Here is a 17,702-nt window from a genome sequence, read left to right as displayed (position 1 = left end):
GTGGTCAACAAACTGTGTGCTTTTCTGGATTGCCAACACCTGGATTATAAAGCATGACCACAGCACCTCCTAGTGGTGACACATGGCTCCAACAGAGCTGCTTAGCTCCTCTACAGTCCCGCGCAGTGGGTGGGAGGTGTTGTCCATGATAGAGGTGAGCTTGGCTAACACCCTCCTGTCCCTCACCTCCTCCACAGAGTCCAGGGGCAGCCCAGGACGGAGCTGGCCCTCCTGACCAGCTTCTTTAGTCTGTTCTTGTCCTACTAGCTGAGACCCGGCCTTCGGCCGGGCCTCGCTAGTCTCCACATTTGATATTCTGAGATTATGAGTGATTACAAAGAAATGTCCAACCCGTCACACAGTTCAGCTGTAGACCAGTGGGTCCCAACCCATTCCAAAAACTATGGCCACTACAAATGTGTAAAATAATGAATGCTAAAAATAATTTCAAACCAACTGCAATTGGAGTGTTTGATGCACCCGTACTCCTTTCTTATAAACTACAACGACAATATGTTCGCTAAACTCAGGGAATAGAATTCAAGAGACAGTGGGATAATTATGGATAAATATTAGGGGTTCAGCTCTAACGGTTCGGTTCACGGTGCAGGACCCGTGGTTTGGTGCATCATGGTAGTGTACAATAAAAAAAATAATAAGTTGGTTTTGAACTGAAATAGCCTAATGATCGTTGTTAGACAGTATTTATAACCTTACAATAAAATTGGCAATGCTTTCCAAGCTGCTTTAGAATAAAATGTACCTCTGGGCTCACAATACGTGAAAGCAGAATAGAAAACAAATGGTACAGCAGCAAAGTAAAAAAAAAAAAAAAGAAAAAAACTACGCAGTGCAGGCTATGCGCTCGTTAAGTGGTAGTTTCATTTTCGCTTTTACTCACACGGAGGATAAATCAGTCGGAGCAGCGCGTGTGATTAGAGGCTCGTGTTGGGCCAGTTGTTGGGAAACTTACTGCGCCTCTGACATGACGCAGCACTGGATCCATAATGAACCAAAGCCTCGGTCACTGCAGGAGAGACTTAAACAAAGACACGCAGATGTCTTTTGGAGGATGTAACTGTACCTGTGCGGAGCGTCTGCAGGTTAGCGGTGAGTGACGATGACACACATCGCCCTGTTTGGATGCGCGCGCACACATACACGCGCACACACACGCGCACGCGCGCACACACACATGAGCACACACACATACGCACACACCGCCCTGTTGGGATGCGCGCACACGCACGGCAGCACCAAGCACGCACACACTCAGTACTGTCGCCAGGCCTCCTGGTGTTCCCAAACGGTCTCCCATCCCAGTCCTAACCAGGCCCGTCCCTGCTTAGCTTCAAAGTCGGTATGGGAAATAAACATGGCGGCGCCCAGGCGGCGGCCATTGAGATTGCGTTTTCTATAATAATAATAATAGATATAATAGATTCTGTGCTGCCCAGGGCCCAGCACACGGCAGCGTATAGTGGATAGCAGAGGAAAATCCATTATTTCACAGACACAAAACTGTTTTCAGGCTGCCCAGAGAAACAGTGCAGTGTGGACTTGTTGGTGCAAATGAATGTCGGACATTTTACACAAATGAATCTACTCTGCACCCAATGTTAGCGGAAAACATTTTCCCTCGTTCTCCACTTAGTGACCACTTAGCGCTCTACCGGAAATGTCAATGCAACAGAGGTGCCGATGTGTGGCAAAAATAGTTAAAGTGGGAGTAAGGTGAATAAACAAAGTAAAACGCCAAAATCAGGAACCAGGAAATACGACCATATTAGTCCAGTGCTCCGGTCTCTGCACTGGCTTCCTGTCGCTCAGAGAATAGAATTTAAAACAGCTCTGCTTGTGTACAAGTTTTTTCATGGTTTAGCACCAAAGTACATCTCTGACATATGAACCATCTTGGGCCCTGAGAACTTCAGGTGGTTCCCAGAGTCAGGACTAAACACGGTGAGGCTGTGTAAATTCATGAAGGCTGCGTCTGAAACCATCTAATTGTAGCCTCTAAGCACTAACACTAGCAACTAGCTCCTTAACCTTTCATGGGGTCAACTGTTAGATCTCTATGCAGTTAGTGAACTAGACCTTCAGCAGCATGTGCACAATCCGTCCATCCTTAAACAGGGAAAGGGAAGTGACATCACCAACAGCTGTTTTTCTTCTTCTTAAAGTTACTGGTGGAGTGCAGGCCAAACAAAAGTGCATGTCGCCCCCTACTGTACAGTGTCCAACAACAACATAGTGTCCAAACAAAGACATTTAAGGAGAAAAATAAATCCAAATGATCCATACATTTCCCTTTAGTCTTATTTTATTTCAACAGCTGTTTCATAAAGCTACAGCAGCAAATGATCCATGTGACTTAAGTTTCTACTAAATGAAAACAAAAGCATTTAATCCGTTCACTGAGTTTACTCTTTAACACTGACATGTGACTGAGCTGTGGGGACGACAACATGGATTTTGTCACTTTTATAAAGTTTTGCTTGTGCAGAATCTTAATTTTTAATTATTATTATTTTTATTATTAAATGTGCTCCTGTCAATCAACAGTGGTTGCGCATGAATCACTCCAGGGTGGGGCCGAGGGGGGTGGGGGGATTTGGCGCAGTGGCTTATGGGATGGCACATAGCTCCTAATCACCGGTTAGTTAGCATCAGAGGTCCCTATGCTAAAGTGGCTATGATAGTTAGCATCGAGGCTCCTTTTCCTAACTACTTCCTAACTGACAGAGCAATTCAGAAGCAACTTGCCATGGCAGACGCTGACGCACATCCGGTTTGGCGTAAGAGCTCTTACCAATCTGCTCGTTTCGGACGCAGCCGAAGTGTCTTCATGAGGATGTGAGACAGGCCTCAAACTCTGACAATGTTCAAATCCAGGCTGAAAACAGTTTTTACCCGTGTATATGACAACTGAAAGTATTTTATCTGCACTCTAGCCTTTTACTGTAAATGATTAATTTTCATGTTGATGTTTTATTGATTTTATTTGCTTTCTTGTAATTTTATGCAACTGTGAAGCACTTTGAATTGCCTTGTGTATGAATTGTGCTCTACAGATAAATTGTTTTTAGAGAGAATATAGAACTGAAATAAGTGCCTTATTTTGATCACCCCAGTGTGAGCACGTTTTTATTGCGATTGTTTAGGTTTGAGTTTTTATCTGTTTAGTTGCTGTTGTGGCGCAACATGTAACTTTAAATGTTCTGCAGTGCTTTTTCTTGGTCTGTTCTGTTCTCTGCACACGCTCACACACAGGACCTGTCTGTTTAAAAATGTCAGGTGTGCTCTCCAAATAGTGTTTCTGTATAACATGTAATATTTTATTTTCACCACTGTAATAAAGGACCGACTTCTTCCCAAACAAAATGTTCAAATATTGATAAAATAGCATTTGAAAATAAAGGAAAAAATACAGGGTGTTGAGTATTTTTTTCATTTCAACAGATACAAACATGAATTTAATTGTAGTCCAAGAAAAAGCAATCTTACTTTATAAGCATGTACAAAATTAAAATTACTTACATTGAATTTTAAATGCAATTTTACAACATCATATAAATGACGTCATGATGAATTACTCTCTGCTGCTGTGCACAAATCAATTATTGCTAGTAAAATACAAGTACTACACAAAATAAATGTTAACCTCTTAACCCCTGCCTTAAAGGGACTATAAGGAGTTTAAAAATGTTAAAATTAAATATTTTCCTCCCCCTACATGTTCCAGCCATGTCATGATGTGTAGAATGAGCCCAGACCTGTTCACCACAACTGTCTCTAAAATCCTGCACTGTCACTCAAAAAGGTGTTACTTCGGGTCCGAATTGGCCCCATGCACGAGCTTAATATAGACGGTGCTGTTACACGATTGACCTGAGGTGGCAGTAGTGAGCATAAAATGGCCAACTTGCATCAAGCCCCTTTAACTGAGTGCATTTTTTCCAGTTCAGTTTTACACTTATCGACTGGAGCTTACAGCCTATAGGCCTGAGTAACGCCTCATTTGATCTAAATAAATAAATGGATCTTTTTCCTCGTTTTTTTTTATCATCACTTGTCACGTTTTTAACGCTCTTTTGTTGCTTTCTTTGTCACTTGTTGTTTTTTTATCACCTTTTCATCACTGTTTTTTTTTTTTGCGTTTGCGTCAGGTTTTTGTCTCGTTTTTGTCACTTTTTAGTTTAGTTTAGTGTTTTTTCGTGTTTTATTAATTGTAAATTTACTGCTGCTTTTCTGGCACGTTTTTGTTGCTGTTTTGGCCTTTTGTTCAAGAAGCTTTTAGATTTGGATAAAGCCAAACCCCCCCCTACAGCTGACCCTACTTTGGTGATCTCCTCCGTGCCCACGTCTTCATGGAGATGAGCTGAAGATGTCACACTCCCAGCATTTGTCTTACTTTTTTTCTTTTTTATCTCCTCCATGAAAAATTACTGGTACATGTAACTACAAGGGTTACATGTGCAAACTACAAAAAACTACTTTGACCAAAGACCTGGCCCCGGATGAAGCAGAAGAAAGTGGATGAACGGATAAAATGTGTTGCCCTTTGAAATGGCCAACAGCACCAACAGCTCATGAAAACTACATCACCCATATAGTATTGAACTACAATAAACACTACTACTGATAAGATAAACCTTTATTGATCTCACAAAGGAGAAATTCACTTGTTACAGTCGGTGTTCAAGAAGATCACTCAGAGTTAATAACTGCAGCCACTGACTTTAATTACTCAAACATGAACCACAATAACGATTTGAAGCCACACAGAAAACAGACGACGATAAAAAGCTCTTTCAGATTTTACCACAGCTACAGCCCAGAAATAAAAAATGCTCTGGCCAAATGTTCCACCAAATTCATCCTCAGAGAAAGATGCTGTATTAACACACAGTGAGGTCTGCTCCTCCGCTGCACAATGTATGCAAATGATCCATGTGGCTTGAGTTTCTGCTCAAGCAAAAGCACGAACTACCTTAATTTTGACTGAGGCGGCTCTTTAAAACAGTGACTGTGCTGTGGTGACACACACGTGTATTTTGTGCGGTGGCTTATGGGATGGCACATACTAGCTCCTAATCGCCGGTAAGGGACCACCAGAGGTCCCTATGCAAAAGGAGTAGGTATGATAGTTAGCATTGAGGCTCCTTTCCCAACCTCCTTCCTAACTGACAGCACTATTGTGACCATGGATCTATTAGAATATTAAAGAGGCATTGGGTTTGCTTATTGTCAATCAAACAAATTTAAGTGAATTAACCTATGCCCTTTGTTGGTCAAATAAAGTGTAAAAGTAATCCATAAGTAATGGATTTGGAGGAGACAATAGGGCACTTCAGAAGGGAAAAGAGGTCCTTTTAGACAAAGTCATGTAATACAAGAAGACAGGCGCACAACAGGAGACGGACAAACCACACACAAGGCAAAAAGCACAGCAACGTCTCGAAGGACTACAGGATGAAGAGAGAGGAGGACAAGGAGGAGGACAAGAAGATCAAAGCCAAATTTAAGAGGCTCAAGGTTCAAGGCCAGAAAGGATTGATGCCATAAACGGGAATCTTCAGGAGGAAGAGCAGGCTCAGATGAAACACACTCACCAGGTCTGAGGAGGAAAGGTCTCTCTTCTATATCTTTCTCCTTCTCCCTCTTTTCTTCTTTCTTTCCCTTATTTCTCTTTCTCTCTCTCTCTGATCTTCTTTTTTCTCTTAGTTTTTTTCACTTCCTTATTTCTTTTTCTATGGGAGACAGTGGCGCAGAATAGAGGAGGTTGTCCTGTGAACGGAGAGTTGGCGGTTCGAATCCCATGGGTGAACGTTGTGTCCTTGAGCAAGACACTTCATCCACCTTGCCTGAATGAGAGTGTGAATGGGTGAGTGCTTTGAGTGCCTAAAGCAGGTAAAGCACTAATGTGACCATTTATTTACCATTCTCTCTCTTGTCTCTCTTCTTTCTCTCACTTATTTATTTTTCTCTCCCTTTTCTCTTTTTTCTCCCCGTCTCTCTTCTTTCTCTTTCACTCTCTTTCCCCTCTCTCTCTGTCCTCTCTTCTCTTAATTGTCTGTCTTTCTCTGAAGACAATGCATCTTGTCTCACCTTGTCCTCTTGCACCTGTGTGTCTTCATCGCTGAACATGATGAGATGCTCCTCAGCCTCCACTCCTCTCTTATTTACTGTATCTATCTCCAATGTACACTGTGTTATAATATTTCCTTTAGCTGTATTCTGTTTATCATAACTCGCATAGTGTCCCCCTCCTCTGTTTCTAATGGCCGGACATTAGTATTGCAGTCTTCAGCCCTATCAGCAGAGAAACCCCAGTCCATCAGGAACTGGACAACAAGAACTGGACGTTGTTCCATCATCTTGACACAGTCTGCAGAGAGACTCCCATTAGCCCTGGGCTGAAAAGGCACAGATTTGGCGGAAGGAAATTCATAGTTTCCATCAAAGTTCTCTCTAATTTGCGCCAGTGTTACAGTGGCGTTTGGCTCTGCGTTGCGTTTAATCAAAAATGAAATGACTTGCAAGGCTCAGGCTCAGGTTCAGAATCAGAATAATTCATTAATGGCCACACAACAGAGTTGGTGGAATTTGTTTTCGGTACAGCACATCATGCTCACATCTCTCCTGTGTCAGTCACATCGCCTACAGATAGATGCAACATTAGACGACAGATATTGGTACAGTTACTATAGCATTTGTTTAGTGTCCATGGCAGTAGGGAAAAAACTTCGTCAATCTGTCTGAGTTGGCTTTCAAAGACCTGTAGCGCCTACCAGAGGGCATGATTTTCAGCGCTCGCTGTGTGATGCGTCTTTGATACGGAGTCTCTATGGATGGGAGTGTGTGGCAGTGTTAATTTTGACAACATATTTTATTTTAGTTTTAGTCTTTTGATAACCTGGCTAACGCCAGACTGCTGTGTGCGCTCGAATTATTTCGAACTGCACAACAGCCTGGGGACCATGGCCGAAATCTCCGGTGGATTTGGGAACCAATCACAGAGCGAGGAGGGACGGCAAGACGATGACGCGCTATTCGATATATGGAAGCTTGTAGATTATTTACGGATAATAAAAAAAAAGTTTATTTACGGATCCAACGTGACAGCAGCAGACACGATGGTATTTTTTGATCAAGCTTTAGACCTTGTTCTAAATAATTTAGCTCAAAAGTTTACAGCGGGTACGTCATACGTCATCTCATACGATGATACGATTGGCCATGGCTATGTGCAGACGCATGAGACTTTTTTTTTTTTTCGTATCGCCCAATAAACGAGTATGGACGATCGTAAACCACATCTCTCCTACGAGAAAATGAATTGGTGGTCCCCAGACTAAATATCACTTGTGATTTTAGTCTGGTGTTAGCCAGGCTAGTCTTTTGACTAAAATGTAATTTAATTTTAGTCGAGATTTAGTAAAAAAAAAAAAAGTTTCAATTTTAGTCTAGTTTTAGTCGACTAAAATTGCATGTCAATTTAGTCGACTAAATTCAAGACTAATTTAGTCGACTTTGCATTTATAATATTCATTACAATCATATTTAATCGTGGTCCTCGACTTCATGGAGCTGCTCCGCATGAACAAAGCTCAGAGCTGATCATTTGGCAGTGAATTTAAATGATCTGAGGCTCTTTCAAACTGTCAATAGAAGTTTGGCTGATTTTAGTCTCTCTTTTTTATTTTTATTTAGTCTTGTTTTAGTCGACTAAAATATCTGGACATTTTAGTCATAGTTTTAGTCTCATGAGAAACTTTTAATTTAGTTTTAGTCCAATTTTAGTCGTCAAAAATATCACTTTGACTAAAATTAAGACTAAATATTTTAGTCGACGAAATTAACACTGGTGTGTGGCAGTGACTTTGGATGAGTTGTTGATTATAAGTTAAAGTTTTATGCGTGAATGAAAGTCCAAGTTTCCATACCAGACTATTATTGATGATGTGAGGATACTCCCAATTCTAACTAACATAAATTCGGAGGACGCAACAGGCATTCAAAACTTCCATAATTGGTTTAGGCAGTACAAAAATCTGAATTAGTCCTTCTCCGTGTGGCGGTAGCTGCTGTCTTGTCTGATGTCCGAGACGTCCGAACGAACACCACGTGCGTCCGGCGGCAAGGCCACAGCGACTCCTGGCGGCGCAGCAGTGCCATCACCACACACTCAGGGATACAGAGAGACATACAGGGATTTAACCAAAATGTCATTTTTAACCCCGGTACATGAGCAAACACCCGAACTCCCTGTATTTTTGTCCCGTTCCAAACGACGTAGGCTACAGTGAAACAGCCATTGCACAGTAAATGTATTATTTAGATCTACGGGTTAAAGAGGTTTAGACCCGAGTTGCTAATGACTCCTTGCAGCATAACGTTGCAATTCTTCATAGGGATGAGTAAGCACTTTTCACAACTTTTAGGAAGCAAAGAGGAGTTTTACTGTCACAGTGTAACTAACAAGAATTAGCCTGCTTGTGCACGATTGATAAACGTCCACAAATGTCTGCTTTTACAGTCTACTCAAAGAAAATAAAACAGGTTTCTACGAGTTAAAAACTAAAATCTGGTACAGGGCCTTTAACGTATGGTCAGTTAACTCACTTTTGTAAACCTTGCAGTCGTTAAAAACATGAATGCTTTATTTGTTGGCCCCTCAGACTGTATTCAATTACAGAATATTTATCACGAATTAGATACCGTAAAACAGCGTTTGGCAAGAATATATTTAGCAATTTTCCATAGCTAGTTTTAAAAATAGAGCTGCTATTCTACGACGTGTCCCTGAACGCACCGGCGCTACTACGCATGCGCAACCCAACAACTGAATGTTTTGGAAAGGTGAGAGCTGCCTCCAATATCATTGCAGGCTTTTATAAGTTGTTTCCATGTTAAGACGAGCGGCCTAATGCGGTGGTGTTGTCGATTTTAATGAGTTAATGTTTCAGGAATAGACATCTAAGTCCATTTGAGGCTTTTAAAGTGCAAACGTGGGTCGCTAGAAGTTTGTTTACACTACTTTGTTCCTAACTTGATGACTGCTGCTTTGTGAGCGTTTTATATAACTTTTTTTTTTTCTTACTGTGGAAACTCGTAATTTATTATCAATGAAATGGGATCAAGTGACACCGTGAAAGTGTGGTGGACCTGTACACTAGCTTTTCCTCAAAATTCAACCTAGTAAACCTGTTGGAAAACTTTGAAGCTTATCATCCATGGAGTCTGTTGGGAAGTTTGAGTTCAGCCGGAGAGACCTCATTGGACATGGAGCTTTTGCAGTGGTGTTTAAAGGCAGACACAAACACGTAAGTTTTTGCTTGTTTGTGGTGCTTACATCTAACCTACAAAGACAGGTATTAACTATTTAAATCTCCTTTACAAGAAACGTGGCTTGGAAGTTGCCATAAAGTGTATCAGCAAGAAAAACCTGGCCAAATCACAGTCATTACTTGGCAAAGAGATAAAAATATTAAAGGTAATGTAGTTTTTATGTAAAGTATTTGTTTTGTTTTCTTTTATTAACTGATCTTTTCTTGTGCAGGAACTTAAACATGACAATATTGTTCGACTACTTGATTATCAGGTACAAAATGATGTCATTTATCACGCACCCATTTACTTTGCTAATATTTTACTTTGTTTGTTGTCATTACTGTTTACCTTGTGATTAAACGGAAATGGTTAGGCAATATAGTCTCAAATAATCAGCACAGGACAGTCAGTCAGCATGTGTGTGACTCTGTTTTCCCTAGTCTCATTTTTCCGGCACCTGCCAAACAGCCAAACATATGTGAGCTGAACCAGCATGTTGCTAACAGGTGACATCTTGCAGCCGCCCTAAACAACAGCTTTGGAATATGGCAGTGGCACCTGGCATATTGCTGGTATCACACAAAAGGCCTCTGGAGGACACCGTGCATAATACAATTACACTTTGGCCTCAATGAGAACATGATGAAATACACTGTGTTTCTCTCAAACCCTGTGTACAGTATGTATATACACAATGGATGCTCCAGAGGGCGGAAAGGGCAGAGTTCAGCTTCATTGCTTCCTGGCTGAGAGCCACGGTGTAAATTGTAGTATAATAATGCCTTCATAGAGTAGAAGATGCAACTCCTTAAGGTGTTGCTTCAAAAGTGAAGTGACATCAAAGGCTGTGGTCTGTCACTTTCTCCTCGTCACTGCACAAGCCTGCTACTCATTCAATGGAAATGTTGTGGGGTGTTGAATTTAGGGGTGTCACAAATGGTTCTGACGACAAAATGGAGTTGGGTTTCAGGCTCTTGGGATAACTCTTGTCAAGAGGCTTAGAATCTCTGGAAGAGCTGTCGGTTGCTCCTGGAAAGCCTATGTCATGTAACATGGCACCAAAGAACAAGTTGTTTTTAAAGTTGCTTTGTCACAAATGTCCTCCTTTGTTTATTATTAAAGTTATTCTCAATGGGTTTGCTTGCTTCAACAGGAGATTGGAGGTTGTGTGTATTTGGTTATGGAGGTGAGTTGTATTAATTAAAATAGTGACTACCGGTAATTTTAATTATCACATGCATTTCCATTAATCCCCCCTCCCCCTTCTTTTTAGTACTGTAATGGAGGAGACCTGGCTGAATATCTTCAATGTAAGAAAATCTCGTATCACACTCGCTTTTACTTCACAATTTGGACTTACATTACATTTTGTCTTTGTTATTACACACTATATTATCCCTTCAGGAGCAAATAAGCACATTTAGCAAGGAATATAATACTTCAGTGGTTCTCAAACTTTTCACATAATGTTACACCTCATAAAATATTTGGCCTTCCAAGTACCACCAGGCCTTGATCCAAATTAACTCTAAACAGACAGGGTTTAAAAAGGGTTTAAAATAAATGTGCCTGATTTATGTTCAAAACCTTGATTTGTTGGAGTGCTGCTTGGATATAAAATCCTGTTTTACAATGTCTAGCCCACAAAAGTACATGGGAAAATGCATTCAATATCCCTACCCTAAATTTTCTCCAGTCAACCCTAAATTTTGCCTCAGTTTCAAACCTTAGTGTATGTGGTATTTATTCTCAGGCTAAATTTGTTATGTTGATGTGATGCACCGCATTTGTCTTCACCCCTTCCCTGGCAGCTTCTCTTATTTCACTGAGTTGCCCAACTTGTGCCATTGCCAGAAGGCACCGCGCAATTCGCACCACTACACTCGGTCACACCTGGCAATGTCCTAAAGCACCCACATGACCTTACGCAGCTGTCACTTAAGGCCTCCCCCCCTTCAACAGAGCAACAATAGCACTGGAAGATTCCTTTTGCCCTAACGCTTACTCTTTTTCACAGCGCATTGGTTTGTATTGTCAAGAACTAACACACACCTACTCTGCTTCTTCTGACATCTAGCAAAGGGCACCTTAAGTGAGGACACAATACGCCTCTTTCTTCAGCAAATAGTTCAAGCCATGAAAGTAATACAGAGCAGAGGTATCCTGCACAGAGACCTCAAACCCCAGAACATCTTGTTGTGCCGCGGTGAAGGGCGAAGAGCTAACCCCGTAAATACCTGCATCAAAATAGGTAATGACTCATTATTTATTGGGAACTAGCTGACCTATCCCTTGACCTGTTTACTTATGCACCTGTGTATGTCTGCTGATATTTCTGTAATGTATTCCTAGCTGACTTTGGGTTTGCGAGGCACCTCCAAACAAACACTATGGCCGCCACACTGTGCGGCTCTCCCATGTACATGGTAAGTGTGTTTTGATTTTCCTTCCTGACTGACTGTAACATGTGATTTGATTGTGAGCTGTGTTTGTGTGGACTCAGGCCCCCGAGGTCATCACGTCCCAGAATTACGATGCCAAAGCAGATCTGTGGAGTATTGGGACTATCGTTTACCAGTGCTTGACAGGAAAGGCCCCGTTTTATGTGAGTGTTGACCAAATGCAATTATCAATCAATAGTGGAGAAGCTGTAGCCCTTTTTTCTTTTTTGCCAAATTGTTGACCTCGTTTTAGAAGCACCAAATTTGCCGTACGCTTTTCTTGGGACCTTATCTTTTTGAAAACCTGATTCTCGTTCTTAAACTAGTATCAATACAATCTTTTGTTACATCTCAGGCCCATTTATTTCCACGACCCAAAAACCTCCGATGTTGGACCTGCTTCCAATGAAGGACTGAGATGATGGGGTTAATAATTAGCATGTAACAACATGATGATAAAAATAATTAATTAATAATTTGGCCATATTGAATTTTTTTTTATGACAAACGGCTTTTTAAAATGGTAAGACCATTAATACTAACTTTACTGAACAATGTCAGGCCTCAGCTGCTTCACTATGTGAACACAATAACAACAATAGACATGATTGAAAAACAAACTATAAGAAAAATGTGAAAAGTGAGGGTTTTATTTGATAGGGTTTATATTGAAGCACTTTTTTCTTATAAACATTTCTCTGAACCAAGAACATAGAAAATGATGTGTCACTGTATCACTTTCTGCTGTTCACATGGCAGCCCCGTCACACTGAATTATTCCTGGAGTTCGTCGACTGCTATTTCTGTTTAGACAGTCCAAAACAAAGTTGTTCTGTCTTGGCTCTGTTGAGCCCCCTTAAACCTCCATTATTTCTTGTTGACAGCTAAGAAAGAGCCTTGCATATTTAGTTGGTTTGATCTTTTACATCGAATAATGTTATTGAATGTGTCTTCTCTAAAAAGACATACATACATTTTACAACAAATCATTTACTGTCTGTGCATTTTCTTTGTGGTGTTTAGGCGAGCACACCTCAGGAGCTCCGGCTTTTCTATGAAACCAGCAGGACCCTATTGCCCAGGTTGGTGTTTGAAACAACAGATATTTCTAACTCATGGTACATAGACAGATTTATGACCAGGAAGCAGTGCACATGTAATAAACTTAGTGCCTCAGCCTGTAGGCTTCTCAGTTTACTAATGGTCACTTTACCATGAACTCTCTGACACAAGTGAATTGAAGTTATTCGCCTGGAACATGGCCACGTGTCAATCACACTTGCAACATGCTTGCACGTGTAGGATGACATTGTGGTATATCTAAATTACTCCACGTGCTGGACCACTGAAGCCCCCACAGCATGTAAACAATCGTAAATCTGTTAAGCATTTTATATACAAACACAGCATGAAGATTATATATGTGCACCTCATTGTGCTATTTCAATCTTTATGTTTGATTAGACAATTTTACCCAGTTAATCTAAGAAGTATCAAGATCGCTTAATCATTATTCATACAAAAGTCTCCTTCGATGGCAGCAGCTCTAGTTTTTTTGGGTTGAAAACATGATGAGTAAAAGGACCTGGAGAAAGTTCAGAGTTAATTGTGGACTGTTTCCCTGCTGTTTTGAAGGAGCTCATGTCCCTCACTCTTGGCTCCTGTCCAGGCTTATCTTTGCAGTGATAATGCGGTTGTATACTCAGTCATGTTTGTGCGTGTGTTTGGCCTGGGCCGTTGTTTCCTAATCTATTCTATATATAACCTTTCAGAGCAGTGAGCTTGTGGTCCGAACAACTATCATTTTCCACATGACCCACATAGCACAGCACAGACATAAACATGGTCTAAGTTGTTGCTAATACTTGTCCCGTCGCTCTAAAAGTGAACTCTTCATAAGAATAATGGATTTCGCAAACGTGGCGGGCACTTTTATTTGGATTATTAAAGCTGTAATAAAATGTGTTTTGTCTCCAGCATACCAAAAGAGACATCCAGTCACTTAAGACATCTCTTGTTGGGGCTGCTGCAGAGAAACCCTAAAGACAGGATGACCTTTGGTAAGTCCTGGTATAAGAGCAAGTTTTTATTCTTCATGTTTGACCAGGTCGCTCATATAGTGATGTCCCACTTTTGCAGATGAGTTTTTCCATCACCCGTTCATTAATATGGACTCATCAAACAAAAAATGTACGCACCATATTTTTAATAATAATGCAATTTTGAGTTGGATCAAATACTCATGCAATATTTTTCAACAGGCTCACCAACTTCTGCTGTGTCATACCCCAGCAGTGGATCTTCAAGCAGCGGCTCATCAGCCTCTCATCCCGCCTCCTCCCCAGTCCGTGTCCCTGAACTTTCTGACACATTTATTTTTCCACTGTGAGAGTAGAAATAACGAATACAATGTGTTGCACTCGTTCATAGGGCACTGCAGGATTCCCACTGACAGAGGAAGCTGAAGAGGATCATAGGAGTGCTTCATCATTTACACACGAATATGTCATGGTGCCTGCCCAGTCTCCCAGTAGGTGTTAACCAAGTTTTAAATATACACAGGAAGTCATCATGTGTAACCACAGACAGTATTATCTTACATTACAGGTGAATATGCAAGTGATGGGGAAACGGAGTCACCCATTGCGAGTTGTCTGATTAACAGTGGGTGAGTTCAGAAAGTAATATGTCTACAGCAATTTAAAAAAAAAAAGCCATGTAAAAAGTACTGTATTATATTGTTATAACGCCACTCCTTCTTGGAATAAAGTGAAATGTTCCTAAAAGTGTATATAACTAACAAACATCATTTTTTGCAGAGGCTCTTTAGTTCTGGATGTCAATGAAACAGCGGTCAGCCGGACACCGTCACGCTCTCCTCTCCTCCCTCATACCCCAACACTTGAAAGGTAAGAATTAACATTTCATCTACAATTGACTGTGCATAACTTCAAATCATAACAACGCCGCCCAAGAAGTGACTTCCTGTTTCGATCAAGCATGCCAAAATAAAAGCACACAGCTCGTTTCATTGATTACTTCAGCAGGTACTTGCAACATTACAATATACATATACAGATAATTAAATACGCACATTCGAAGTGTTTTGTCTGTTAATAGTTAGGCAGAAAGAAAGTTGAACTAATGAACTGCTGAACTAATGAATAAGATGGTGTTTTATTTTGGTGTGCTGGATCGAAACAGGCGTTGTTGTTTGAAGTCAATTGCTTGAGGTTTTGAATGAATAAAAAAAAACACTTTTGGTTACGTTGTTTTTGTTGTTGTTTCCGTTTGAAAAGTAAACCTCATGAAAACCTCCCCAGAAAGTGCCGCTCTGTGCCGATACCTGTGCCCACTCAGGTCCACAATTATCAGCGCATGGAACAGAACCTGCAGCCTGCGGGTCTGCATGGCTCTACCAGGCAAGTGCCACCTGTTCTAGTTTCTTTATTGGTGGTGGTGGTTATGCTCCTGTTATTCATATTACTGACTTTGACTTTCAGGGTTAAGCTTTGTTGCGCTAAAAATAGCAGTCTACCTACAGATCTTGCCAGGGGAGGAGCAGTGCCACTACAGTCTTCACCTGTAGGTGGGTGTCAAACACTCTCACAAACTTTTAGGTTTACCTACTTTTTAATAAACTTAAGAGCTATGTTTGTATTTTAGTGGGAACAATTCCACAATTTTCTGAGCAGAACTTACCACTTGAAGCCATGACTTCCATGCTCACTGATGTAAAAGATGAACTACTAAGGGTTTGTATTTATTTTAATATCTTTTTTGTTGTTCTTATAATATTGTAAATAAAAATGTAGGTTTAATATGCTGTACTTTTCAGGTTCCTAATAACTTTCTCAAAAGGAGAAGAACAGTATCAGAGTTGCCGTCTTTTCGCCTATTTGTTCCGCACAGCAACAGACTGGAGCCTATTAAAAGGTAGAGCGAAATGCTCAAACTTGTTTCTAACACCACAAAGTACTTGGGTCAGTAATGTATGTACTAACTTCACACTACAGGTCAATTAGCACTGGCAGACTCTCTGAGATGCTTCTGAAGGCAGCATATGAAGCTACTTTTTTAGAAAAGGGATCACAGGAGGGCCTCTATGAGACTGATATGGGTAGGTAATTAATCAAGAAGTGAGCCGTTAATAGTATTCTCATCTTGTGATTTTACATTTTTTCAGATGGCTCTCCTTTAGCTATCTTCACAATAGAGTCCTCAAGACGAGCAAGTGTTCCAACTGACACAAGACTGTTACCTGGTACATTTTTCAATACATGTATGCATGTACTGTTAAAAAACATTTTTATTTACATTAACATGCATGTTATGTATCAAACTCATATAGGCTCGCCCAACCACATGAGCTCCCTTCAGAGAGGACCGCGTAGAAATAGTGAAGCTGAATTTATGGATGCCAGTCCAGTGAGCAATGTGGTGTTTAATCCTCCAGAGCTTCCTGAAGATACACTAATGGTATAGAATATATATATATATATGTGTATCGGTGATTATTTGGAAAATGTACTTCTAATTATGTAATCCATTTGTGGTTTTGCAGCAATCCCATACAGATGCTCTGAACAATCTTCGTTTTACTGTGGCTTTTGTTCACTGCATTATGGAGTTGGCCTCCTCAAAGGATCTAAGCCTGAATACAACCAGTAACCCTGATATGTCCTTTTTAGAGCAGAGCATGTTGACTGATCAAATTAGTCTTTTAAGCCGAGAGTGGAGGTAAATATTCTGAAAAAAGACTGTTTAACCTCCTGTGTTCTTTTTACATCAACATTTGTATTGTTGTAGTTATGCCAGACAATTGGTGTTGTACATGAAGGCTGAAGATTTTCTCTCATCTGCCTTGCACGCTGCCAAAGAGGATATCAAACAAGGCCAACTTTTTCCATCTGCAACTGTTAAACAAGGTAATAGTGAAGTCATTTTATATATGCTTTTCTAAATTGACAGCACTGTAGTAATCTTTTAAATTGTTTCTTTCTTCTAGTATTGCGAAGACTTAATGACATGTACAAGAGCTGCGTGTCCTGCTGTCGTTCCCTCAATGATCAACTGCAAAACTTCCTTCTGAACAAACAGAAGCTGATAGACCGCTTCAGTGGACTAACGGCAGAGAAGATCATTTATAGCCACACTGTGCACATGGTGAGCTCATACAGTGTTTATCCAACGTATTATTTGACCTGTTTTAACCAAACGTACTATCCATTTAGGTACAGTCTGCTGCCCTTGATGAAATGTTTCATTATGGGATGGCCTCAGTGCAGAGATACCATAAGGCTCTCATCCTTATGGAGGGTCTGTCCAGAATCCTCACAGAGAAAAAAGACATTGACAGTGTGGAAAAATGTACGTATATACAAGAGTTTTTTCTTTCTTTGCCAAGTGAAATATAATTAAATTTAACTTCATTTATCCATGTTCATTTCTACAGGTAAGCAGTGCATAGAGCGACGTCTGTCATCTCTTCACACCTGATGGTTAATCCAAATGACCACACACCTTTGACTTTTCTCCTTTTGCTGAATCAAGCACTTTATCCCTGGAGCTGACCACATGTAGCATCCGCTCACTTTTCTTTGGTTTGTTTTATTTAATTATGCTGAAAATACTTGAACTCAGATTGCATAAACATTTGAATACTGGTAAATAGTATGACGTGTTACTCTGTTGTATTTTGCACAAAGGCCTACATTAATTTGATGATTTTTTAAATGGGTTCTACTTGAAATTTCCTCTGCGTGTTATTAGTGCAATAAAGCTTTATTGTACAGTATTTAATTTTTTAATTGACTTAAGTGGATTTGGACTTCATGCATGATATCATGCTATGTTGAGAACTTTCTGTGTGATGTCACTTTAAGTTGGGTTAAGTCCACGCTAAAACCACCTTTCACTGGCTCC

At 40.5% G+C, this 17,702-nt stretch overlaps 1 protein-coding gene across 1 annotated transcript; it reads left to right on the top strand.

Annotated features, from left to right (window-relative positions):
- Positions 1-9,026: 9,026 nt before the first annotated feature.
- Positions 9,027-17,438, top strand: ulk1a (unc-51 like autophagy activating kinase 1a). Its single transcript, XM_079573056.1, has 27 exons — positions 9,027-9,329; positions 9,407-9,499; positions 9,566-9,607; positions 10,490-10,522; positions 10,610-10,646; positions 11,414-11,587; positions 11,689-11,762; positions 11,840-11,941; positions 12,801-12,859; positions 13,755-13,837; positions 13,917-13,967; positions 14,039-14,121; positions 14,208-14,307; positions 14,385-14,445; positions 14,597-14,686; positions 15,077-15,199; positions 15,281-15,366; positions 15,444-15,532; positions 15,616-15,713; positions 15,794-15,897; positions 15,964-16,041; positions 16,129-16,256; positions 16,342-16,517; positions 16,587-16,705; positions 16,786-16,943; positions 17,012-17,147; positions 17,233-17,438. The coding sequence occupies exons 1-27, from the start codon at positions 9,240-9,242 to the stop codon at positions 17,274-17,276; spliced, it is 2,511 nt and encodes an 836-aa protein (XP_079429182.1). The 5' UTR covers positions 9,027-9,239; the 3' UTR covers positions 17,277-17,438.
- The last annotated feature ends 264 nt before the right edge of the window (positions 17,439-17,702 follow it).

The sequence above is a fragment of the Gobius niger genome (assembly GCF_951799975.1).
Source record: "Gobius niger genome assembly, chromosome: 1".
NCBI lineage: Eukaryota > Metazoa > Chordata > Actinopteri > Gobiiformes > Gobiidae > Gobius > Gobius niger.
The sequence above is the reverse complement of the archived record's forward strand: the minus strand, read 5'-3'. Positions and strand labels throughout refer to the sequence as shown.